Below are 25,549 nucleotides of genomic sequence, written 5' to 3'. Positions count from 1 at the left end.
CGCCAGAGCACTCTGTGAAACTGGTGTGGGCTACAATTCCCAGCCGCGATCTCCCGCAGATCCTCCCGAGTGACAGCCCCGAGGGCCTCGGTCCCGTCTGAATGCGGACCTCCGCTCTGCTCCCGGCATTTCTCCTGGAGTTGTCAGGGAAAGAACACTGTGGTGATCATTCCTTATCGCTTCTGAAGCGGGCAAGAATCTGCCAGCGAGGACCGCGAGAGAGCCCCCTGTAACTGTCAGGGTCCCTTCTCCCTCCCCGAGATGCAGAATGGAGGCCTCTTTGATCTCCTGGGGAATAATCTCCTCTTGCTACGGTATACTGCCCAGGTAGGTCCATATAGATCACGAGCCGTCTCCGTTGGAAGGCTCCCAAAGAAGCCACTTGTGGGAGAGAACGTCCTAGGCCGCCTCCCAAGCTGAAGGCCGCCTCTGCCCACCTCGTTGTTGTGTGCCGTGGGCAGCACACCGGTTCTTGCCGGAAAATGGAACCGCCTCCATTTGAATTGTCTTAGGAAGATCCCGAGATCATCTGACGAGATAAAGTACTCGACACCGAGAGCCCCTTGTGCTGAACTGCCAAGCCCGGCAGCTCTGTCTGCGGAGAGCGCAGCCCCGACGGCTGCCCCCGCGCCCAAACTGCCAAATGCCCAATTACCTAAAGGTTATTTTACTGAGAACTTGTACGGCGGCCCCCACGTGGTGGTCAGAACGAGGGGCACAGGGGCATTCTCCGGGTCTTTCAGTGCTGATTGTGAGACACGCATGATGCTGGCGCAGGACCCGCGGGCCCGTGCTAAAGGAGGCCCCCGAGCAAAGCAGAACCGCGCAAAGGAACCGGGAGATGCCCGGATCTCGAGCCCTCTCCATCGGGAAGGTTCGCTCGAGCTGTTGTTGCCCAGCTCCTGGTAGGGCCTTCCAGTTGATATTGGACTATCCCCTGCGGTCAGACACGCTGAGGGGTGACCCAGCGTTGGGACACTGTTAGTGCTCCGTGGGGGCCAGGGGTGAACAGCACTCTTCTTGGTGTCTTGGCTTGCAGAGTTAACTATATTTGCCTTACTCGGGACTGGAGAAATTGTCCACTCCTCCGTCCTGATGTCACATTATCCGTAACCTTTGGGCAGTCGCACAGTGTTTTTAATTCTAGCTTCTCCTTGAAACAAAGGCATATTTTTAACTTAGAAATCCTTCTGTCGTCATGTGAGCCGTGACATACACTGTCTCCTTAAGACTGAATGGAAAGGGGCATAATGGACATGAGTAGGCTGCAATATAAGAAAGAATTTTCCAGCAGAAGCATCAGGTTAAAGTATGACTAAGAAGCTAGATGAGTCAGTCATGACATGAGAAGTGCCCAGTATCCTGACTGGAGTACAATAGATTCTTTGTGAAGTCTTGTTGATTAATTAAAGAGCCTCAGAGGATGATTACGGTGATTTAAAATGCAAGCAGTTCTGACGGGCAGCCAATCTCAGATTATATGGACTGACCAATCTTGTGCCCGAAGAATAGTAAGGCCTCACTCTTCCCTTTCTTATTCATGGGTGGGTGGGTACAGAAGGTCTCTGGATGCCATCTCTCTTACATATGTTGACAGATTATTTACTCTCATTTTTTAAATTTGTTTTGTTTTTTTGGTTTTGCTTAACAGTTTTTCTTTGAGACAACAGAAGGGTATTGTGAAAGGACCTGTAAAAATACACATAAGGTATTGAAAAAATTGCATAAAACCTTAAAAAAAAAAAAAAGAAAAAAGAATAAAATGTGCAGTAAATATACCTAAGTAGCAATAGTCATCACTTGCCTTCAATTAAATGCAAAATTAAAATGGAATTTAAAACATTCCAGCTACTGTATTTATCTCATAAAATCTTACTGCCTCAATTCTTCTAATTAGGTTGATCTGAATTGATGTTGCGTAAGCAAAGTTAACTCCTATTTTTGTTACTTTACAGTCTACAAAGCACAAAACCAAGTACTAAAGTATTCAAACCAATCAGTCAAGTATTTATTGACCACCTTTTGTGTACACAGTACTGTATTAGACACTATAGTGGGGTTGCCAACTCAACAGACTGTGTTACTATGTGCAGAATATACATGGTGAGAAACATGCAAAGAGACATGCTATGACTTGAGTGGAACATTAGGTGATGGGTAGGATTTGGATTGGTGGAGAAGGGGAGTGAAGATCTTGCAGGTAAGGAACAAAATGCAAGTAAAAGTAAAGGGATGAAAATGCACAGGGATAATTAGTTGACCAGCTTAATTTGAGCAAGGTCATCAAAGAGCATATTGGAGAATGGGGAGAAAGGGCCTGGAATAGAACTCCTAGATTCTCTAGGGAGTGGGGAGCATGTTCTCCACAAAGAAGGAGTGACTTGATCAAAATAATTCATTTAGAAGAATTAATTTTCTAGTTTGTGGAATGTATTGGATCACAAAGACATGGGAAAGAGACCAATTCTGAATTTCTTGTGATAGTTAATAGCTAAGAATTTGAATTATGGAATAGAAATAAGGCTTTGATGGGAGACATATAACTAGAAAGAATTAATAGGATATGTTAAGTATAGAGGAGGGAGTCAAAGGTCACCCATTTTTGGAACTGGGAAGATGATGAAATTAAAAAAAAAGCTACAACAACCACAATGGCTCCTGTTTCTTGATTCTTGAATATTTACAAAGTGCTTCACATATATTATCTCATTATTTCTTAATATTATATATATTATCTCACCCACAATGGTGCTATTATCTTCATTTTTATTTTTTATTTTTTGTTTTTGCAAAGCACTTGGGGTTAAGTGATGTATCCAGTGTCACTCAAATAGTATCAAGTATCTGAGGTGGATTTGAATTCAGGTCCTCCTGACTCCAGTGCTTTCCATTGTACCACCCAGCCACTCCCTATTATCCCCATTTTACAGAAGAGGCTACAAGTTACAAAGATGTTAAGTGAGTTGACCAGAATCACAAAGCTATTAATATTTGTGGTAAAATTTGCACCCAGGTTTAATTACCCCAAAGTCGTTGCCCCACCTACCTAACCATTGGTGGAAAGGGTTAAATTAGAATATGGAGCATAAATTCGTTTTGCATGTGTTGATTTGGAGGTAACTGGAGGTCCTTTGAGTGGAAATGTGCAGTAAGTACCTGGAGTTGTGTGAGGTGAGTTCAGGAAAGAGAGAGCGATGTGAATCATTAGTGTGGGCGGCCGTGAAAGCTGTGCTTAGTCTGGTACAGTAGGCTCTTAATTGGCCTCCGTTCCTCAAGTCTCTTCCCACTCCCATCCATCTTCCCCACGGCTGCCAAATTGATTTTCCTGAAGCTCAAGTCTGACCACATAACCCTCCTTATTCAGAAAACTCCCATGGTTCCCTGTGACCTCCTGGATCAAATGTAAAAGCCTCCATTTGGCATTTAAAACTCTTGACATGGACCCCTTTCTCTCTTTCCAGTCTTGCTCCTCACACTCCCCTCCTTTCCCAGCCCAGTGCTAGTTCCATTGTGCCACAGGGTCTTCCTATTGTCAAGAATAGATTTCTAAGGGTTTTGTTTTTACCATTTTTTCTCTAACTTTGAGTGGCATTTTTTATTGGAAAGATTTTACTGTCATAAATATTCTCATGGCCATTTGTTGTCTATGTGAGTGCAGCATTCAGCATATTTTTACTAGGAAAAAAAAATAATTACTGCTTTTCTCTTTCTGCCTTCTGTATGACCTATAAAGTCACCAGGGTCTTAATGACTCAGTAAATTATTAAGGTTTTTTTGGTTTGTGAGAGAGAAAAACATTCATTACAAATGAGAAAGTATTTCTTTTTAGAAATTGGAATTTATAGTTCCCATTATTTCTAGGACATTGCAGATACCATAGGAATAATAGCAGACCAAAGTTGTGCATTTGGAGCTCTAGTTCTTTATTGGAAGTCCTAGCAAGCACCCTGATGGTTCGAGGGGGCAGCCCTTTCCAGGAGTGACTTTAGCCCACCTGATGGGTGCTCTGATATACTGCCCTGGTGGCTACTTCAGAAGGAAAGGCCAAGTTGATTTTCTTTGGAGTCATTTGTCTACCGCTGTTGAAGACCAGTGGCCATCAGTGGGGGAAGAGGTGGGGGGGAAGGAGAGGAAAAGTTGGAACAAAACGATTTGCAACTGTCGATGCTGAAAAATTACCCGTGTATATATCTTGTAAATAAAAAGGTATATAAAAAAAGACCAGTGGCCGTCGTAAACATCAGGATGTCCAGAGGAAGTCAGCTTCCCGCCTTCTCGTTTCTCCTTGTTCCTTCCTGTCTGTCATGATTGAGGCCCACTGAGCAGAACCAGATGAGTGTGACATCTCCCAGGGAAAAGCGTGGAAGCGTTTGCACGCCTTGTATCCCGCGAGAGACTGGAAGTTCCTCGAGGGAAGGCATTGTTTCATTTGTCTCTGCGTGCATGGGAGCCAGCGCAGCATCTGCCACAGTACATATCAGAGTGAATTGGAGGGGTCAGGATGCTCTTTTATCACCAGAGTTCTCCCAGTTGGGCTACATGCTGTGAACAACACACTCAAATTGTAAGACATAGGCAGTGCTGGAATCAAAGGGGAGTGTGTGCTGTGATGAAGGAGTCGGGGGTTACACAACTGAGTCCAAATCCTGGCTCTGCTTCTGGGTAGCTCTGGGAAAGGAACGCTCTCTCTGGCCCTGTTTCCTTGCCTAGCACATAGTCAGGGCTTGGTAACTGTTTTCCATGTATTTGTTCATTTACTCATCGGATGAGATAAATCTATGTGGTCACTTCTGCTGAAGTTGCTTAATCTTAAATGAATTGCAATTATTTATGTAAAAGAACTGTTTTAAAGGCACCGTGAGGGAGGTGATGGTCCCAGAATATCTGCGCTGGGCGGCCCATTTCTGCAATATTGCGTTCAGTTCTTGGTGACACATTTTGGGGAAGGTTCCACCCAGAGGAGGGCAGCCAGGCTGGGTGAGGGATCTCTGGAGAAGAGAAGACTCATTGTTATTGATATTTGGTCGTGTCCAACTGTTCTTGACCCCATTTGGGCTTCTCGGCAAAGATACTGAAGTGGTTTGCCATTTCCTTATCCAGTTCATTTTACAGATGAGAAAGTTGAGGCAAAAAGGGTGAAGTGACTTGCCCAGGATCACCCAGCCAGTAATTGTCTAAGGCTGGATTTGAACTTGAGAAGATCAGTCTTTCTGACTCTGGGCCAGCTTCTCTATCTGCTGTTGCACCCAGAGAAGACTCAGGAGGGACATAATGTTTGAATAACAGTCACATGAAAAATCACCAAGACTCGTTTTGTCTGTCCCCAGAGAATTTGGAATAGTGAGTGAAAATTGCAGGTTTAGGTTTAATGAAGTAGATTTGGTGGGCTCAGAAGGGAGTGGGTATCTATTAATTAGAAGTCTTAAAGCAAAAGATATTATAGAAAGGATACCTTTGAGGGTATTTGTAGATTTAGAAGACTTGAGATCTCTCTCCAGGAAGGTGTATAAAGAACACCATACCGACAGCCCAATGCTGCACTATCACCCCAAAGATAAGAATAGAAACAGAGAGAGGATTCTCATATTGGGGTTCTGTGGACAATTGATGAAAAGACATGGATAAGAATCGCAAGAAAGGAAACATCAAAAAGAAATGGTGATTTCCATAGTTATATATGTAGGGGAGTATTAGTCATTTATCATCTAGTTATGGAATTCACCATTTTATTTTTTTAAATGTCCTAATGATCATTCCATTAGGAATGTGCCATTCCACATTCATTTCTGAAAGATATTAATGCATATAGTGCTAATCAATATAGTTCTAATGTGTACCTATCGATTATCATTATATGTGTATGAGGATGTGTGTATATATGCATATTCTTTGTCTTGACATATTCCACTTACTTGTTATTTTTAATAGAAATGTAGTTTTCCATTGCATTATTATTTTGCATTTTCCTTGGTCCTTCCCAAGTAGTTGAGCATTTGGGCTATTTCCAGATTTTTGCTATTATAGATAGAGTTGCTACGAACATCTTTCTGCAAATTACTTTCTTTTTTTTGCTTTTGAATTATTTCCTTGGGGTAAAATCCCCAAAGTGGAATCACTGAGCCAAAGGGTAGGAACAGTTCTTATAGCTCTTGTTACATGTGGTCAAATTGCTTTCCAGAAATATTGAACCAATTTTTATTGCCACCAGCAAAGTATAAATGTACTTGTTGACCCAGAACCCTGCCAACACTGAATGTTAGAATTTTAATTTATTTTCAGTAGTTTAATAAGTGTATAATGGTACCACTATATATAGATTATTCCATAATGCCTTAAATTTGTTCTAGTTTGCATGTTTTTAATTGCTGTTGGGACTGAATTTTTGAATGTAAAGACCTTACTGAACTTATTTTTTTCTTATGTAAGTTGGTTTTAAATTTCTTTGATCACTTAGTAAGTGGAATTTGAGCATTAACCACATACTTTTGTATCAGTTCTTTGTATATTTTGGAAAGGAAGCTTTTATCGGTTAGATCTGTCCTGTGTTTTTGAGCATCTTTTATTTTACTTTTTATATAGCATCTTAGATTCAGAAATTTAAATTTTATACATACTTATATATACCCATCTTATTTTAAATTATATTCTTCATTTCTTTAGTACTCAAAAATTTATCTACTGTTCATAGTGGAAATAAATATTCTACTCTGTTTGCAAATCTTTTACTCATCTGGAATTTTTGCAGGATATTATAATAGCTGGATTTATATAGTACACTTGTATTTCAATTAATTCTCCTCCATTTTGATATATAGTTTTAACATAAAAATACTAAATAGCATTTTTCTTCATTTTAAGGCTCCTTATGGTTCATTAGACAACCGGGTTGCATTGAATAAAGTGCTAAACTTGGATGTGGGAAAACCTAATCTCAGATATCCACTAGCCGAGTCACTCTGGGCAATTAACCTCTCAGCCTCAGTTTCCTATTCTGTAAAAAGATGGGGAATGATTCTGGGAAGTTGGTGGAGTAGATTGGTAAATTTCAAGTTCTCCTGATTTCCCCCACAAATAGAATGAATTTGCACCTCAGGTTGCACATAGACTGGTGAAAAATCAAGAAGATTTGGGACAGTACTGGGTTCTCTGGATGCAACCTAAGATCTGAAGAAAGGCTCCAGCTGGGACTAACCTGTCTGAAGTGCAAACAGCTCAGGGCTATCTCCTCAGAAAATCAAGTGGGAACCCCTCAGACTATCTGGGTATGGCTGGAGCCTCAGCGGGAACCACAGAGACTTTCACCTCCTGGACTATTTGTGATGTCAGGGTCTGATTTTGGGAAGATTGAGGGAAGGAACGTTGGCTGATTGGGAACATCAGGCCCAACTGTGCTTTATGAGGAGGCCCTGGGTGAGCAAGAACTAGTATGCCCAGAGTGTAGTAGCAGCAGGGCAGGGATGCTGCTGGATGTGGGCACTTGTGGGAGGGTAGAGCTCTTGTTTGGGGTTCCTAGTCAGAGTGGAGAGCTGAAGGGAAGCTTGAGGCACCATCCCCCCATCTCATGATTAGAAGTGCTTACACTGATATCGCTTATAAAAAAAAAAAAAAAAAACCCACCACCAATGAACCAACAAAGAAGAAACTCCACTATTGAAACATATGGGAACAGAGGAGGCCACTTTAATTAAAAAAAAAAAAAAAAAGCTTCTATCCCAGAGAGTAACATTAAATGATTCTCTGCCCTGAGAGAATTTGTAGAACTCAAAAAAGAATTTAAATATCAAATGAGAGATATTGAGAAAAAATTAAAAATAAATTAAAACCATCCAAGAAAAACAAGAAGCTTATGGGGAAAAAAAAGTTAACCAACTAGAAAAAGAGGTAGATTCTCAGAGATGAAAATAATGCTTTGAAAATTAAAATTGGGCAAACGGAAGCTAGTAAAGCTATAAGAGACCAAGAAATAACAAAGTAGATTATAAAGAAGGAGAAAATAGAACATAATGTGAAATATTTTGTAAGAAAAGTGACAGATCTGAAGAATAGCGCAAGAAGAGAAAATATAAAAATAATTGGGCTGCCAGAAAATTGTGACCAAAAAGAGAATCTTAACACAGTAATGCAGGAGGAAATAATCCAAGAAAATTGTCCTGGAGTGATAGAACATGTGGAAAAAGTAAAACTAGAAAAAAATGCACCGATCTCCACCTCAAAGAGATCCTTTGTGGTAAACACAGGAATATTATTGCCAATTTTCAAAAACCCCAGATCAAAGAGAAAAATTTGCAAGAAACAAGAAAAAAAACAATTCAAATATGCTGGAACTACAATTAGAATTGTACAAGACTTAGCAGCAGCTATAATAAAAGACTGCAGGTCCTGGAATCATATTTACCAACAATCAGAAGAACTAGACCTGTGGCCAAAAATATCATATGCAGAAAAATTATCTATAATCCTGAATGAGAAAAAATGGGCATTCAGCCAACTTGCAGATTTTCAGGGATATCTTATCAACCAAACCCAAACTTAATAGAAAATTTTACATAGAAGAGCCGATATGAAAGATCAATTTTAAGAAAGTTAACATGGACAAAAACTATTTTTGGATCTGGACAAACATGGACAAATTATGTGTGAGTGTGTGTGTGCGCGGGGGGAGGAGTACAGAGGAAGAATGGACTCAAAGGCATTAAGAGGGGAAAAGAGGACTTATAATTCCCAAAACCTACTTACATGGGGAATGGGTTCAATAGGTAACAATACTACACATATACTATAAATGTATACTACAAAATGTATAAAGAAATAAGGAGGGAGGAAGGGGTGGATAGGGAAAAAAAGAGTGAGGAAAGAAGACAAGAGAGGGATCCTTGGGTTAGAGGAGGTTAAGTAATAGCAAGGCAAGTTATGAAGCAGAATTTGATTAAAGAGGCAGTAACAATAGGAAAGACCTGTGTATATGTGGGGTGAGTAAGGGTGTGAATGTATATATATCTCTATATATGTATACATAAATATATTTTTTTCTTAATGTAGCTTCCTTGGGAGTGGTGGAGAGAACGAAAGGGGGGAAAAACAAAGTAAATAAGGTGAAGAGCTGACAACCAAAAAACAATTTATAAGGAAGTAAAGAACAAAATATTCATGAATATAATTTCTTCTTCATATATATATATATACCCCCACATATATGTTATATATAATATATAAGCTCTCATATATATATACTTTCTTGATCTGGTAATTTGTTTTTATATATTCTGAATCCTCCCTGATGTTCTGCTGGACCCATGACAATATTCTCTTTTATTTTGCTTTATTTTGTTTATTTCTTTTTTGTTTTCCTTTTTTTTTCTTATTCTGCTTTTTTCAAATAATAAAAAAAAAGAATTTTCTAATTCTCTTTCCCAGAGAGCCAAAAATTTACCTCTATATAATTTACACCCATTACTCATATTCTGTCTGGGATCAGAGAGAACAAGTCTATTTTTCCTTCTTTTCAATAGTCATCCAAATAACTAAATAAAAAAAAAATTTGTATGATTAAAAAAAAAAAAGGATGAGATTGAAATTTAAGATCTGTTTAGCCTCATACCTATAGTCCTATGATGATATATTAAGTTTTTAATAGTAATTTGAATCTATTTTGAAAATCTCTATTCTATTCTTTTTCATTGTTCTTAAACCACTATTTTAACATTGATAATTATCACTTTTAAGTATGTTTTACATTTGTTGGGGAAGTCCTTGACCATTTCTTTTATTGTTTTAAATACTTGTTTGAATTCTGGCCCATTTACTTTTACATATCATTTCATTATTCATTTGTAAGGGTCTTTTAGTTGGTATTGCAGTAAATGTATCTAAGCAACTTCCAGAGTATTGTTGTCTTTACTTTATACATTCTTCCTTGCCAAGGGCAAAGTGTCTCCATTTATTCATGTCCTCTTTTATTTTTCCTGTTAGGGTTTTCTCATTTCCTTTGAATAAATCTTATTTCTCCAGATTAAATTGATACTTACAGATTTAATTATTTTTCTTGCTACTATAAACAGAATCTCTTCTTTATTTTGCATTTTCAAGCTATGTGCCCTGAATGTATAGAATGTAACAGATTACTGTTGTTTTCCCACATATTGATTAGGCTATTGTCCCAACTTAGCCAGTGACTTCTGGATGTGGCTCATAGTCTTTTTCTTCATTTCATTCTCTGGCATGCTCAGGGATTCTAATATTCATAGAATTGATGTAAACTGAGATCTTTGGGGGATGAAGTCTCAAACCCTGGGAGAGGCGCACCTTTCCCACACAGCACCCTTCCCAAGATAAGTAACCTCATTCAGTTGGAAATCTCTGCCTGAGACATAGTCAAATGTCCTCTACTGAGTGGCTCAAACTCTCCCCAGCTCCAGGCCATGACTGGCCAGATATAACTTGGGGTTTGTCAACATGTCTTTGCAGAAGTCCTAACAGGATTTTGCCCACTGATGAAAATATTTTCTTCTCAGTGTAAAACCATTTTTGCAAAACATCCTGCCAAGATTCTTTGCCTACTAAGAGAGTTGTCATCTTAGTGCAAATAAACCCCATTCTTGCCACAAACCTCCTGCCTGTATCGATTAGAGTTTGTGAATTCTTTGGCAAAAACCTGCACGATTGGCCAAGGGGATCCCATTGCTGTTAGGGGATCTCTTACCCTCACTTCTCATACCTCATCAGAATCACAGAATTTGGGGTTGGGAAGGAACCTCAGAAGCTTTCTATTCCAAATTACTCCCAAAAAGGAATTTTTATCACATCCAGACTAAATCTCAGGCAGAGATTTCCAATTGAATGAGATTACTTATCTTGGGAAGGGCCTCCTTGTGTGGTGGCATCCCCTCCCTGATGTCATGTTCCTCTTGGAGAAGGAAGGACAAAGAACAATAACAACATTGAACCAAACTCTGCTTGGCTTTCCTGTCCTAATATATCGCAAACTCTTTTCCTTTCAAAGTCCCCTTCATTTTTATTCCAACAACTAGTTCTTCCTTGTTAGTGAAAATCAAATTCATAATAAAATTGGCCCTTGTTAGTTCTTCTGCTTTTGGCATAGAGAAAAGTAATACAGATGCTTGGGTTTTTATTACTGCTATACCTATTATATATTATGATTTCCTGGCAAATGTGTAGTGTTGTTTGTCCTTCATTCTTTTTTTTAAGAATTAATTGTTTTATTTTTTCTGATTATAAATATATATTAACCTTTAAAATACATATTTCTTCATGAATCATATATATATATATGTATACACACACACACACACACACACACACACACACACACACATATATAGAACAATCAGAGCAAAAGGGAAAAACCATGAGAGAAAAGAAAAAAACTAGAACAAACAGTGAACAAAGCATGTATTGACTTACATTCAGTCTCCATAATTCTTTTTCTGGATGCAGATGGCATTTTCTGTCCAAAGTCTATTGGGGTTGCTTTGGATCACTGAACCACAGAGAAGAACCAAGCCGTTCATAATTGATCATCACACATTCTTGCTGTTAGTGTGTATGATAGATTCCTGGTTCTGCTTGTTTTGCTAAGCATCAGTTCATGTAAATCTTTCTAGGCCTTTCTGAAATCAGTTTGTTCACCATTTTTTATAGAACAATAATATTCCATAACATTCATATACTATAACTTGTTCAGCCATTCCCCAACTGATTGGCAGCGCATCTACTTGTTTTCCAATTCTTTGCCACCACAAAAAAAGCTGCTACAAACATTTTTGTACATGTCCTTTATGATTTTCCTGAGATACAGCCTGTGTAGTTTGTCCTTCCTTCTGGAAGAGGATCATGACATAGAGAGGTGGTACCATGATATACAGGTAAACTATTGAAATGAGGGAGGACTGGGCAAGGTCCCCTGCCTCCCCTTCCCCTCCAGAGCCATCAGGGTTCAATGGCCAGAGAAAATGCCAAGAGCCAAGAGATGTGGAATATCTTGTTTAATGAACAGCATCATAGCACCACAGAGTTAGGGCTAGACAGGATGTTAAAGGCAGCCATCTAGTCTGATCTCCTCATCTTTGTTTTTCAGTTGCATGCAACTCTTTGTGACCTTATGGATCATACTATCCATGGGATTTTCTTGGCAAAGACACAGATGTATGACTTGATTCCTAAACTTTTAATTTTGTTTGGATGGTTTGACAAAACTGCTGTTTCTACTGCCTCAACTATATTTGAGTTTTGAGTTTTATCCTAAATCTTAATAATATCTATGAAGCTAAATTTGCTTCTTTGCATCAAAGCTTTCATTTCACCTTACTTAATGTCCATTTTTTGTGCATTTGTGTTTAGATATGTGAAGCTATGGATTTTATTTCTGGTTTCCTGTCTTGTATTTTATTTCCTTGAACTTCTGGGTGTCTCAGCTACTATTTGTCCTTCATGTAGCTGTCTCTGTGTTCCTAGCTTATTCCCTGCTCCAGTTTTTGAAATATAGATTATATTTGTAAAACACAAGGCAAATAAACTTACTAGCCCTTCCTAAATTGCAGTTTTTAAGCCAATTGTGGTTTTTAAAATCATTTGTTCTCCTTTGCATTTCTTGCCTTATTTGAGCATTCCTAAAGAAACCACAAATTGGGCTCTTATAAGCTTTAATTTCTTGTCCAAAGCTTTGTAATCTTTGAGAATTATTTTCATTTATATTGATTATTCTTCTGGCTTCCTATTGTCACAGAACCTCATTTTTATTATCACTCACTCTACTATGGCTGCATATGGTCCAGATCCTGTCTTTGACTCCACCATTGCCCAGTACTATGCTACCTCTAAAATTCTGCTCTCTGAATACAGCCTTAAATCTTTTTCCATTCTTGTCTTCTGCAGAATTTGATACTGTTGTTCTCTCCTTTGATACTGACAATTGGCTCCAGTAACACTTCTTCCTCTCAGATTGTTCCTTCCCTTCTCTTTCCCTAGCCTATGCCCTTCATGGCCTTCTGCAGTAAGTGTTTTAAAAATTTTTGTCTTGACCTTCTCTTCTCTTTATACTTTCACTTGACATTTTTATTCATTTCCATAACTTCAAAAATATAATTTATTTAGAGAATTCCCCAATAAATATTTCTACACCCTTGAGATTTAGATTCAAAATTCCATCTCTATACCATATATATTTTATCGAATAATTAAATTTTAGAGTTGTAATGGACCACTAAAGATACCTATTCTATTCTTTTTTTTTTTAATTTAAATTTTATTTTATTTAATAATAACTTTGTATTGACAGAATCCATGCCAGGATAATTTTTTTACAACATTATCCCTTGCACTCGCTTATGTTTCGTTTTTTTCCCCTCCCTCCCTCCACCCCACCCCCCAAGATGGCAAGCAGTCCTATATATGTTAAATATGTTGCAGTATATCCTAGATACAATACATATTTGCAGAACCGAACAGTTCTCCACTGCACAGGGAGAATTGGATTCAGAAGGTAAAAATAACCCGGGAAGAAAAACAAAAATGCAGATAGTTCACATTCATTTCCCAGTGTTCCTTCTTTGGGTGTAGCTGTTTCTGTCCATCATTTATCAATTGAAACTCAGGTCTCTTTGTCATAGAAATCCACTTCCATCAGAATACATCCTCATACAATATCGTTGTTGAAGTGTATAATGATCTCCTGGTTCTGCTCATCTCACTTAGCATCAGTCTATGTAGGTCTCTCCAAGCCTCTCTGTATTCATCCTGCTGGTCATTCCTTACAGAGCAATAATATTCCATAACATTCATATACCACAATTTACCCAGCCATTCTCCAACTGATGGGCATCCATTCATTTTCCAGTTTCTAGCCACTACAAACAGGGCTGCTACAAACATTTTGGCACATACCCTTTCCCTTCTTTAGTATCTCTTTGGGGTATAAGCCCAATAGAAACACTGCTGGATCAAAGGGTATGCACAGTTTGATAACTTTTTGGGCATAATTCCAGATTGCTCTCCAGAATGGCTGGATTCGTTCACAACTCCACCAACAATGCATCAGTGTCCCCGTTTTCCCGCATCCCCTCCAACATTCATCATTATTTTTTCCTGTCATCTTAGCCAATCTGACAGGTGTGTAGTGATATCTCAGAGTTGTCTTAATTTGCATTTCTCTGATCAATAATGATTTGGAACACTCTTTCATATGAGTGGTAATAGTTTCAATTTCATCATCTGAAAATTGTCTGTTCATATCCTTTGACCATTTATCAATTGGAGAATGGCTTGATTTTTTATAAATTTGAGTCATTTCTCTATATATTTTGGAAATGAGGCCTTTATCAGAACCTTTAATTGTAAATATGTTTTCCCAGTTTGTTGCTTCCCTACTAATCTTGTTTGCATTCGTTCTGTTTGTACAAAGGCCTTTTAATTTGATATAATCAAAATTTTCTATTTTGTGATTGGTAATGGTCTCTAGTTCATCTTTGGTCACAAATTTCTTTCTCCTCCACAAGTCTGAGAGATAAACTATCCTATATTCCTCTAATTTATTTATAATCTCGTTCTTTATGCCTAGGTCATGGACCCATTTTGATCTTATCTTGGTATGTGGTGTTAAGTGTGGGTCCTTGCCTAATTTCTGCCATACTAATTTCCAGTTATCCCAGCAGTTTTTATCAAATAATGAAATCTTATCCCAAAGTTAGAATCTTTGGGTTTGTCAAACACTAGATTGCTATAGTTGACTATTCTGTCTTGTGAACCTAACCTTTTCCACTGATCAACTAATCTATTTCTTAGCCAATACCAAATGGTTTTGGTGACTGCTGCTTTATAATATAATTTTAGATCAGGATACCTATTCTATTCTATAACCAAATATAATCCCCACTCTAACCTGTCACCATCTACTTGAAGATTTCTAAGAAAGAGGAACTCCTCACCTCCTGAAGTGGCTAAGTGCATTTCTAAACAGCAATTATTGTTAGGAAGAAAATCTAAACTTGTCTTTTTTTCAACTTTTATCCACTGTATCTGGTTCTGACCTCCAGGGACAAAGAGCACATCTGATATTTCCTTCCAAAGGACAATCACATGCTTAAATGCAACTATCACAGCTATTATATTCCTCTGAGACTTTTCCTCCCGCAGTCTTTTCAACTGATAGCCATATGAGATGAATTCAGAGATCTCCACCATATTGGCTGTTTCTAATACTGTTCAATTATTCAACATCCTCTTCAACTGTGGCCCTCAGAAATGAACCCAGTCTCTGGTTTGAAGTAGCTAAGATTGTTTTGTTTCATATAGTGGCCCAAACAGAACCTAATATTCCCCGCTCCCCTAACCTTCCTTTCTTTTATTTATCTCTATTTTTATCAATGGTACAAGCATTCATCCTATTGACTCTACCTTGCCTTATTCCCTCCTCCACTGGCACTACAATGCTAAGGTTCTCCACTAGTATGTACCTGCCTGAACTACCACCACAACATTCTAATTTCTCATTTAGTCTCTTCTTACATTTAGATCATTCTTCACACCATTTTTAGTCGCTGAGTTCCTGTTACTTCTCAAGAAAATCCAAACTTGTTACACTATCATTAAATAAATTGTATTAAAGAAACATTGATTATCAAAATTGTCTATATTCATGTGAAAATACTCTAATTTACTACTGATTAGAGAAGTGCAAATTAAAACAACTTTGAGATATCACCTCACACTTCTCAGATTGGCAAATATGACAAAAAAGGAAAATGATAATTGTTGGACATGTGAATGAATCCTGGACTTATTGTCCGGTACTGTACTGTTGGAACTGTGCCCATTTGCTATTCTTTTTTTCTTTTTGTTTCCATTTTGGTATTTTATACTGGTCATCCTAGGGCTAGTGATTTCAAGCTCCCTATCTATTCCCTTCCTGAAATATATTTGGTATTAATTGATATTAGTCTTCTTGCTATTCCTCACAGAAGATGCTTCATATCTTGATGCTAGGCATTTTCTCTGGCTTTCCCTCCCACCCAAAGCTCTCTCTCTTCTCATCTCTGCCACCTGGCTTCCTTAACTTCATTCAAATTTTAGCTTAAGGGCCACCTAGAAGAATCTCTTTAGAGACTTCCTTGATCACATTTTATTATGTTCCTATTCTATTATATACATATCTTATAGTAAGAATAGCAACTTAGCCATAACAGTGATTTTTTTTTTATATTATAGCTTTTTATTTACAAGTTATATGCATGGGTAATTTTTCACCATTGACAATTGCCAAACCTTTTGTTCCAATTTTTCCCCTCCTTCCCCCCCATCCCCTCCCCTAGATGGCAGGATGACCAATAGATGTTAAATATATTAAAGTATAAATTAGATACACAATAAGTATACATGTCCAAACAGTTATTTTGCTGTACAAAAAGAATTGGACTCTGAAATAGTGTATAATTAACCTGCGAAGGAAATAAAACATGCAGGCAGACAAAAATATAGGGATTGGGAATTCTATGTAGTGGTTCATAGTCATCTCCCAGAGTTCTTTCTCTGGCTGTAGCTGGTTCAGTTCATTACTGCAATATTGGAACTAATTTGGTTCATCTCATTGTTGAAGTGGGCCATGTCCATCAGAATTGATCATCATATAGTATTGTTGTTGACTCCTGGTCCTGCTCATTTCACTCAGCATCAGTTCGTGTAAGTCTCTCCAGGCCTTTCTGGAATCCTCCTGCTGGTCATTTCTTACAGAACAATAATATTCCATAACATTCATATAACACAATTTACTCAACCATTCTCCAATTGATGGGCACCCACTCAGTTTTCAGTTTCTGGCCACTACAAAGAGACCTGCCACAAACATTCTTGCACATACAGGTCCCTTTCCCTTCTTTAAAATCTCTTTGGGATATAAACCCAGTAGTAACACTGCTGGATCAAAGGGATCAAAGCACAGTTTGATAACTTTTTGAGCATAGTTCCAAATTGCTCTCCAGAATGGCTGGATGTGTTCACAATTCCACCAACAATGTATCACTGTCCCAATTTTCCCACATCCCCTCCAACATTCTGCATTATCTTTCCCTGTCACCCTAGCCAATCTGACAGGTGTGAAGTGGTATCTCAGAGTTGTCTTAATTTGAATTTCTCTGATTAATAATGATTTGGAGATCTTTTCATATGGCTAGAAATAGTTTCAATTCCTTCATCTGAGAATTGTCTGTTCATATCCTTTGACCATTTATCAATTGGAGAATGGCTTGATTTCTTCTAAATTAGAGTCAATTCTCTATATATTTTGAAAATGAGGCCTTTATCAGAACCTTTGACTGTAAAAATGTTTTCCCAGTTTATTGCTTCCCTTCTCATCTTGTCTACGTTAGTTTTGTTTGTACAAAAACTTTTAAATTTGATAGAATCAAAATTTTCTATTTTGTGATCAGTAATGATCTCTAGTTCTTCTTTGCTCATAAATTCCTTCCTCTTCCGCAGGTCTGAGAAGTAAGCTATCCTATATTCTGCTAATTTATTTATAATCTCATTCTTTATGCCTAGGTTATGAACTCATTTTGACCTTATCTTGAAGGTCAATGTTTCTTTTCAACATTTTTTCACTTCATTTTTAATATTTTATTTTCCCAATCACATGTAAGTAATTTCTAACATTTGAAAAAAAATATTTTTAAATTTCAAATTTGTCTTCCCAGGTCTTATCAATCTCCTTGTCATTCCCTAATTTATGGGCATCCCCTCAATTTCCAATTCTTTGCCACTACAGAAAGAATAGCTATAATATTGTTTCCATTTTATTATGTACATATTTTGTGGGTATATTGTTGTTGGCATGAGGTCACCCCCTTTGATTGTGAGATGCTTGAGGGCTGTTTTTTTCTTTGTATCCCCAACTTATAGCACTGTGTTTGACACATAGTAGGCACTTAAATGGCCAGTTGACTGACTAGATATTCTTTTTCTTCATGATTTTATACTAATTAGTTATCTTTCTCATGAGCTAATGGTTTATCAGTATTGGTAATTTTTTTAAAGACTAATTGTTTTTATCAAATCAATCTCTACTTTGTTTTTGTTTTCATTTTTCTGGACATGTTATTTTGTTTTCTTACTTTCCAAGTTCCCTACGTAAAGTTATTATTTCCTATGATGGGTTTTTTGTCTTTCATTTTTATAAGCATTTAGAATGATATATTTTCCTGTACTATGGCCACAATTTCACACATTTTGATCTATTACATTATATTTTTAGTGTTCAAAATATTGTTACTGTTTTCTGGACCTTTTTCTTTTTCCTGTCAATTATTTAGCATTTTTTAAAATGTCTATGGGTTTAAGTACTTTGAAATTTTGTAATTTATTTTTTCCCGTTCTATGTTCTGACATTGGAGTATGAATATATGCCTTTTAAATATTTATATATTGTATCTCTGAATTACTTTTGTGAACAAAATATATGTTTCCATTTTGGGGCATTTTTTTTCCTTGTAAAAGAATGGTAACATTCATTTACAAAAATTTTGAGTTCCAAATTCTCTTTCTCTCTCCAGCCTCTCTCCTATCCCCTGAGAAGACAAGCAATATGATACCTGTCATACATATGAAGTTGTGTAAAACATATTTCTATATTGATCAGATTGCAAAAAAAAAAAGCAAGAAAAATAAAGAAAGTGAAAATCAATTTGTTTCAATCTATGCTTCTTTCCTTAGTTCTTTCTCTGGAAGTGGATAACATTTTTCATCATGAGTCTTCTGGAATTGCTTTGGTTTATTGTATTGTTGAGAGAAGCTAAATCTTTCACAGTTGATCATTGTTACAATACCGTTATTACTGTGTGCAGTGTGCTTCTGGCTCTGGTCTTTTTACTTTGCATCAGTTCATATATGACTTTCCAGGTTTCTCTGAAACCATGTCATCATTTTTAATAGCACAGTAGTATTTCCTTCCAATAATAAATTATAACTTGTTCAGCTATTCTCCAATTGATAGACTCTCCCTTGATTTCTGTTCTTTGTCAAAGAAGAGTTACTATACACAAAAGAATTACTATAAATATTTTTGTACATATAGGTCCTTTTCCTTTGACCTCTTTGGGATACACACCTACTAATGATATTGCTGGGTCAAAGGATATGCACAATTTTATAACTCTTTAGACATAATTTCAAATTACCCTTTGAAATAAACCATGTAAGTTTGAAAAGAAGGCTTAATTTTTGTAAAGAAAATATTATCTTTTTGTCGAGTTCTTTACAAGTGGCAGTTACTTCTACCTTAATTATTGTTCAGTCTTTTTTTTAATATTTTAAATTAATTATTTACTTTGTCTTACTCTGGTGGAGGAACATTAGGTTAGCAGTTTTAATTAGGTATCCTTTTCTTGCATTTCTTGTTTTAAAAAAAAAACATTATATTGTTTATGAACATGAATTAAGAATTGTTAGGCCTTTATTGTTTTGTATACTTCTTTCAATTATATAATGATCATGCCCATTATTTCTTGATTATCTTTGCTTTTTAAATGTTTCATTTAATAACATGATAGTCATGATTTCTTCTTTTTATATTTCCATTGGCCTGATAGACCAGCTCCTAACTATAAGGTTCTTGTATTTTTCTTGATGATAGGTGGTGGATGGTTTTTTAAATTATCAGTGACTTTTTTATAGGGAAATACAACCCATTTTTATTTACTGTTGCATAGAATTTAGGATTATTTTTCTCTTTCTTTTATTTTTCTTTTGTTAGTCTATTCATTAAATTAACTTTAAATGCCCTCCTACGATTGTGATTATAAGTATTGGGGTAGCCCTTTCCCACCCCCAATCATACTTCTATATCTTAGCAGTGGACATCTTTTGTGAAATTCTAAATTTGTGTTTTTGAGTTCTTATCAAATGTGATATAATTTATTGTTTATTCTTAATCTTGTACTTTGTTAACATTCAAATTTACTTTTATTTTATATCTCTTTCATCTGCTTTCAGAGCCCTCTCAAATTATATAATGATCTTTATAGTTGTAGAGCTTTGTTGAGAAATTCATATTGGATCCAGGATGTCTTGAAATATCTCCTTTTTACTTGCAAAGGAAAAAAAAAATGTTTATCCTGGCATTATACCTGTAATGATAGCTCACTTTATCTTAGCTTTGTGTAAAATTTTTTTCCTAAGTCCATCTTTTCTCCAAATTCTGAGGAATACTTCCAAAGACATTCTGAATATTCTCATTCTCATTTTTGAAATTTATAAACTTCGGTTTTTATTTTGAAAATTTAAGAATCCATCACAGATGCAGCTGGTCTTTTTTTGACAATCACTTTGACATAATAAATAAGCTGCTATGTTCCAGGCTCAAATCCATGCTGATACTGTTTCTAGTTTAAAAAAAAATCTTTAATTTCCTTGACTAAGTTTTCCATATTGTTGTTTTTTTTCTTTTGTCTTATGTTATTCTTGCTAAAGGATTTCCCTGATCTATTTTCTATGCCCATTAGTTTCTCTGGTTTCATTTGTGTCTGTAATTTGTCTGTGATGTGGATTTGTGTTGTTAGTCAATTTCCATTCAATTTTTTAAAAAATTCTATAAGGATTACCTCTATTATTTATTTGTTTGTTTTTGCTGAGGCAGTTAGGGTTAAGTGACTTGCCCAGGGTCACACAGCTAGAAGCACTGAATGTCTGAGACCACATTTGAACTCAAGTCCTCCTGACTTCAGGGCTGGTGCTCTATCCACTGTGCCACCTATCTGCTCCACTTCTATTATTTTTAAAGTATCAATGATGTTTTAAATTTTTTTATAGCAGTTATAAATTTAGCTCTTTTTAAAAGTATTTCTGACTCTTTTGGGAGGTCATTGTTTTTTCTTTTCTCTTTTAATTTCATTTCTTTTGTTTTCTTGTTTGATAGCCTTATGATGATCATAGAGTATTAGATTTAATGCTGAAAAAGATCTTAGAGGACATCTCAACCTCTTGATTTAAACAAGTGAGGAAATTGGGTCTTAGAGAGTTAAAATATTATTCTTAGACCACACAAGTCAGAACGGCAGACCCAGTATTTGAACTCTGAACTTTTGATGTCAACGTTAGCATTTTTTTTTTAACCTGTACAATATATTGTACCTTCTGCCTTTCTGAGTGCTGTTTCATGATTTTTGTCAACTTTTGTCAACAATTAGCCTGGCTTTTTTATTTTTCTTAAGGATTTGATCTAAACTGTTGTTTTCATGCTTACTGTGCTGAGATTCTATTTGAGCATTAGATTTCATTTCACTCTCAGAGCCTCAGTTTCCTATAATATAAAGAGACTGCTATTATGACCTCTAAGTGTTTCTTATTAGCTCTTAAATGATACGATTCCTACAATATCTTGAATTGATAATCATCTCCCTTCTGGTCCTCCTTTTAAAATATTATAATTGTCCTCTTCAATTTTTTTTAACCATTTTTTTTTTTATTTCAGAACTAAACTCAATCCTCCCAATAGTATTCTATAGTAGTGAGGATAGAATAGCTGAATGAAAATTGTAATCTGTTGAGGCCCTTCTGTGTGCTGAGCACTATCTTGGTTACTTATTCTAAGAGAATCACTAGTGGTGAAATAAAGAATTTCTTTGGAAAGGATCCATGCTGGGAAGTTGGCTTCCAGGTATTGGGGGCTCTGGGAAGCAGAAATCCGACCTTAAATTGACCACATTTCCTTTGGGTTCTGTCCATTCCCTGTTATGTATTTTTAATCCTTGTCCTCTTGACGTGGACATTCTCTTCCCTTTGGCCTTTTATGACACCATGCTTTCTTGATTTTATTCCTGCCTTTTTGATCCATCATCTTCAGTCTTCTTTGAATCATTTTCATTATCTTTTATATATAGTTATCACATCCTATGTGTATCACATAGTTTATGTATATCACATGGTTTTGTACTTCTTCCACTTCTTCTTCTTCCACTATTTCTTTTTCCTCTTCTTCTTCCTCTTCTTCTTCTTCTTCTTCTTTTTCTTCTTCTACTACTTCTGCTTCTTTTACTACTACTGCTTCTACTTCTTTTGCTTTTTCTTCTACTACTTCTACTTCTTCTTCTTCTATTACTACTATTACTACTACTATTTCTGCTTCTTTTACTACTACTTCTACTACTTCTGCTTCTACTTCTTTTGCTTTTTCTTCTACTACTTCTACTTCTTCTATTACTACTATTACTACTACTACTACTACTATTGCTACTACTATTTCTGCTTCTTTTACTACTACTTCTGCTTCTACTTCTTTTACTTTTTCTTCTATTACTTCTACTTCTTCTTCTTCTTCTACTACTACTACTACTACTACTACTACTACTACTACTACTACTACTACTTCTACTTCTTTTGATGCTACAATAACCTATTTAACATGTATAGGACTGCTTGCCATCTAGAGGAGCGAGTGGAGGGAGGGAGGGGAAAAATCTGAACAGAAGTGAGTGCAAGGGATAATGTTGTAAAAAATTACCCTGGCATGGGTTCTGTCAATAAAAAATCATTTAAAAATAAAAATTAGAAAGAAAGAAAGAAAGAAAGAAAGAAAGAAAGAAAGAGAGAGAGAGAGAGAAAGAAAGAAAGAAAGAAAGAAAGAAAAAAGAAAGAAAGAAAGAAAGAAAGAAAGAAAGAAAGAAAGAAAGAAAGAAAGAAAGAAAGAAAGAAAGAGAAAGAAAGAAAGAAAAAAGAAAAAATAAAAGAAAGAAAAGAATAGTTTTTTGCATGGACATCAGATTCTTTAGCATTCTCTTGTATTTGGTTCTGTTTTACATATTGGAAAGTACATGAACAAGTGTGAATGTGGACTGAAGCAAAGCCTGCCATTGTAAAGGCCATGTAAATAGGACAGCATTTTTGGACAGCTTGGTTAGTAATCAATGACTGTGTCATAAATGAGCTGCCCTTTATTCTTCTGAGACACTCTAGCTCACTTTCTTTATTCCTCAGTCAATATGTTGTTTTCTTGCTTATAGATTTGTTTTGAATAGTATAAACCGAATGCTTGTATAAAACACTCAGACTGAATATTGACTTTTATTTTGGAGGGGGTGACTGTTTTCTCATTGTTTAGCCACAGGAAAATGGTGCTTTCTCTTAGGAAAGATGGGGTCAAATATGCACAGAAGGAAGTTGGTAAAGTGCTTTGCTAGTACCTGGTAAACCACCAGAAAGCATTTGAGTCAATAATTAAGGAGTTTCTTTTGACCTGGTACTTTCTGGTCAGATGTTAGAGATTCAGCTGCCTTTTTTGACATAACGTTTCCTTTGTTCTTTACATTAATGCAAACTTTTTCTTTTGGATTTGGTTTTTTGCATTTTTATTATGTTAGACTTCTTATAACAATATATTTTCCACATCTTCCTAATTAAAGGGTTCTTTTTCCTCTAATTACTTTTTGAGCCTCTATAGCAGTTAAAAAAGTATATTGAAATTTAAAATTTATTCTTAGCATTGCTTTGACTCTCTCTATTGCCTTAACATTTCAGCTTTTACTTCCAGTTATTGATTAAGGGGATCAATAATTTGATAGACTTTCCACTTCCATTCCATAAGTTGTCTTCTTTTGTTTCTTTCTTTGTTTCTCTCCTTCCCTCCTTCTCCCCTCTCTTACCTTTCCCCCTCCCTCTCTCTCTTCTCTTATCCTCCTCCTTCCTTCTCTCCCTTCTCTCCCTCCCTTCTTTCTCCCTTTCCCTCCCTTCTTCCTCCCTTTCTCTCCTCTTCCCTCCCTCCATTCCTTTCTCTCTCTCTCTCTCTCTCTCTCTCTCTCTCCTTCTCTATCTCCTTTTAATTGACATACTTTCCATGTTAGCCACTGTGTTGTACCCATTAGATACTGATGCAATCTTCCAATGCTTTTCACAGTTCTTTATAGCTTTCTCAAATCATTTATGCTTTAGTGGTGTTTAATGCCTCCTTAGACTAGTTCTAAAGAGTTCCATCTTTTCTTCCTTGATCTTACAACACCAATAACTACAGTTTCTATTGTCTTGCTTAGGACTTGAAATTATTTTATTATGTTCGTGTTTTATGAAAATGTATTCATTCAGTATAGTTATTGCAAATGCCATCTTTTTTTGGATAATCTCTAAATTGGATTTCTCTTATTAAACTTAAAAACAATTTTTCAAAATTCTATTCTAAGTGTGCTCCTTTTTTTCTTCAGAATCATTTGAGTCATGGTCTTTCAGTATTAATTAGTAATATGGATTTTTGCATTGTGTGGATTTTCAATGTTTTCTCATTTTTCAAGAAATTCAATTTTCTCTTATTGCTTATTATTATAGAATGCTATAATGCAATGATGTCTTCATAATTTACTGATATGTATAGGTAATGGCTGTCTATCTGAAATTTTTTCAGATTCCTCAGCTTTTAGAATTTTTCTGTGTGTGATTTTATAGATTCCCCTCTTCCCCCAATCTCTTCTGTTGCTATTAGGCGGTCAACTGTCAATGCTTGTGGTTATTAACTCTTGTCCATAGTAATAATTTGCCCTCATCCTTCTAATTTGCTACTTATGTGTAGTTATCTTGAAAATAAAATAATCAGACTATTGAAATTATGCATAAATTAAAAGCCCATTGATTTTAACAACTTATGAATAAGATGTATTAACTTGAAGGCATGTATTTGAAGAGGTTCTTTGTCTTTTGTTGTTGATTCCAGATTCTTGATGGTGGCTTTGGATGGATAGGTTACCAAGAAACTGAACTCTTAAAGATTTAGCTTTCAGTAGCCCTTCAGTATTAGGAATACTGATATTTAGATGATAATTCTTTTACATTCTTGTTTTTTTGGAAAAACTTCTCATCTTTTAAATTTTATATCTAATGGACGTTTTGCTATTTCTTATAATTTTAAACTTTTGCATGTTAAAGTGCATTAAATTTTTTTTTTATTCAAGGTATGAACATGTCCTTATGGAACCTGATCCAGTACCAGCCTATGCTCTGAAATTGCTAGTAGCTATGACTGAACATAATCCAGCTTTTACCAGGTACTGCAGCTTTAAATATCCTTTTCCAGCAGAAATTGTTAGCATTTTTCTTTTATTGACTTGCTCATCTATAAAGTGAAAGCTTTGTGTGCTACTAAAAATGATATGGTTCTGAAGTCTGATGTTGGAACAGTAAAAGTAATAATTTTTCATGTTTCATGCTTTGTAATAGCTATCATTTAGGCTACTTTAGCTCCTACTTTTATATTTTTGTCTTATACTTGTATTTGCCAAATATAGGGAAGAAGTGCATATAGCTTTCAAAATGGTAGGTTCTTTAAAAATTACCATTGATTTCTGAAGGGTCAAATAATGTACCAAATGCTATTGAATATTTTTGTAGCCTTTATAGTGGACTCATGTTATATTCCTTGCCACTCTTTGATTGAGGTAACTTATGTTGGTGATTGCTGGTTTGAGAAGGGTTCAACTAGCTTTCACATGAGGTAAGAATACTCTCCAGTTCTTAACTTGAGGTGGCTCTCAGCTTTAGCATTTATCTGCTGATGGAACAGTAGTACTTGACT

At 36.1% G+C, this 25,549-nt stretch overlaps 1 protein-coding gene across 3 annotated transcripts in view; it reads left to right on the top strand.

Moving 5' to 3' along the window:
* ULK4 (unc-51 like kinase 4) overlaps positions 1-25,549 on the top strand; it is a 627,233-nt gene that overhangs the window by 249,184 nt on the left and 352,500 nt on the right. For all 3 annotated transcript variants that reach the window (XM_051961226.1, XM_051961225.1, XM_051961224.1), the window contains exon 30: positions 24,930-25,022. In XM_051961226.1, coding sequence (XP_051817186.1) covers positions 24,930-25,022 — 93 coding nt within the window. The remainder of the gene's footprint in view (positions 1-24,929; positions 25,023-25,549) is intronic.

This window comes from Antechinus flavipes, chromosome 5 (assembly GCF_016432865.1).
Source record: "Antechinus flavipes isolate AdamAnt ecotype Samford, QLD, Australia chromosome 5, AdamAnt_v2, whole genome shotgun sequence".
Lineage (NCBI taxonomy): Eukaryota > Metazoa > Chordata > Mammalia > Dasyuromorphia > Dasyuridae > Antechinus > Antechinus flavipes.
The sequence above is the reverse complement of the archived record's forward strand: the minus strand, read 5'-3'. Positions and strand labels throughout refer to the sequence as shown.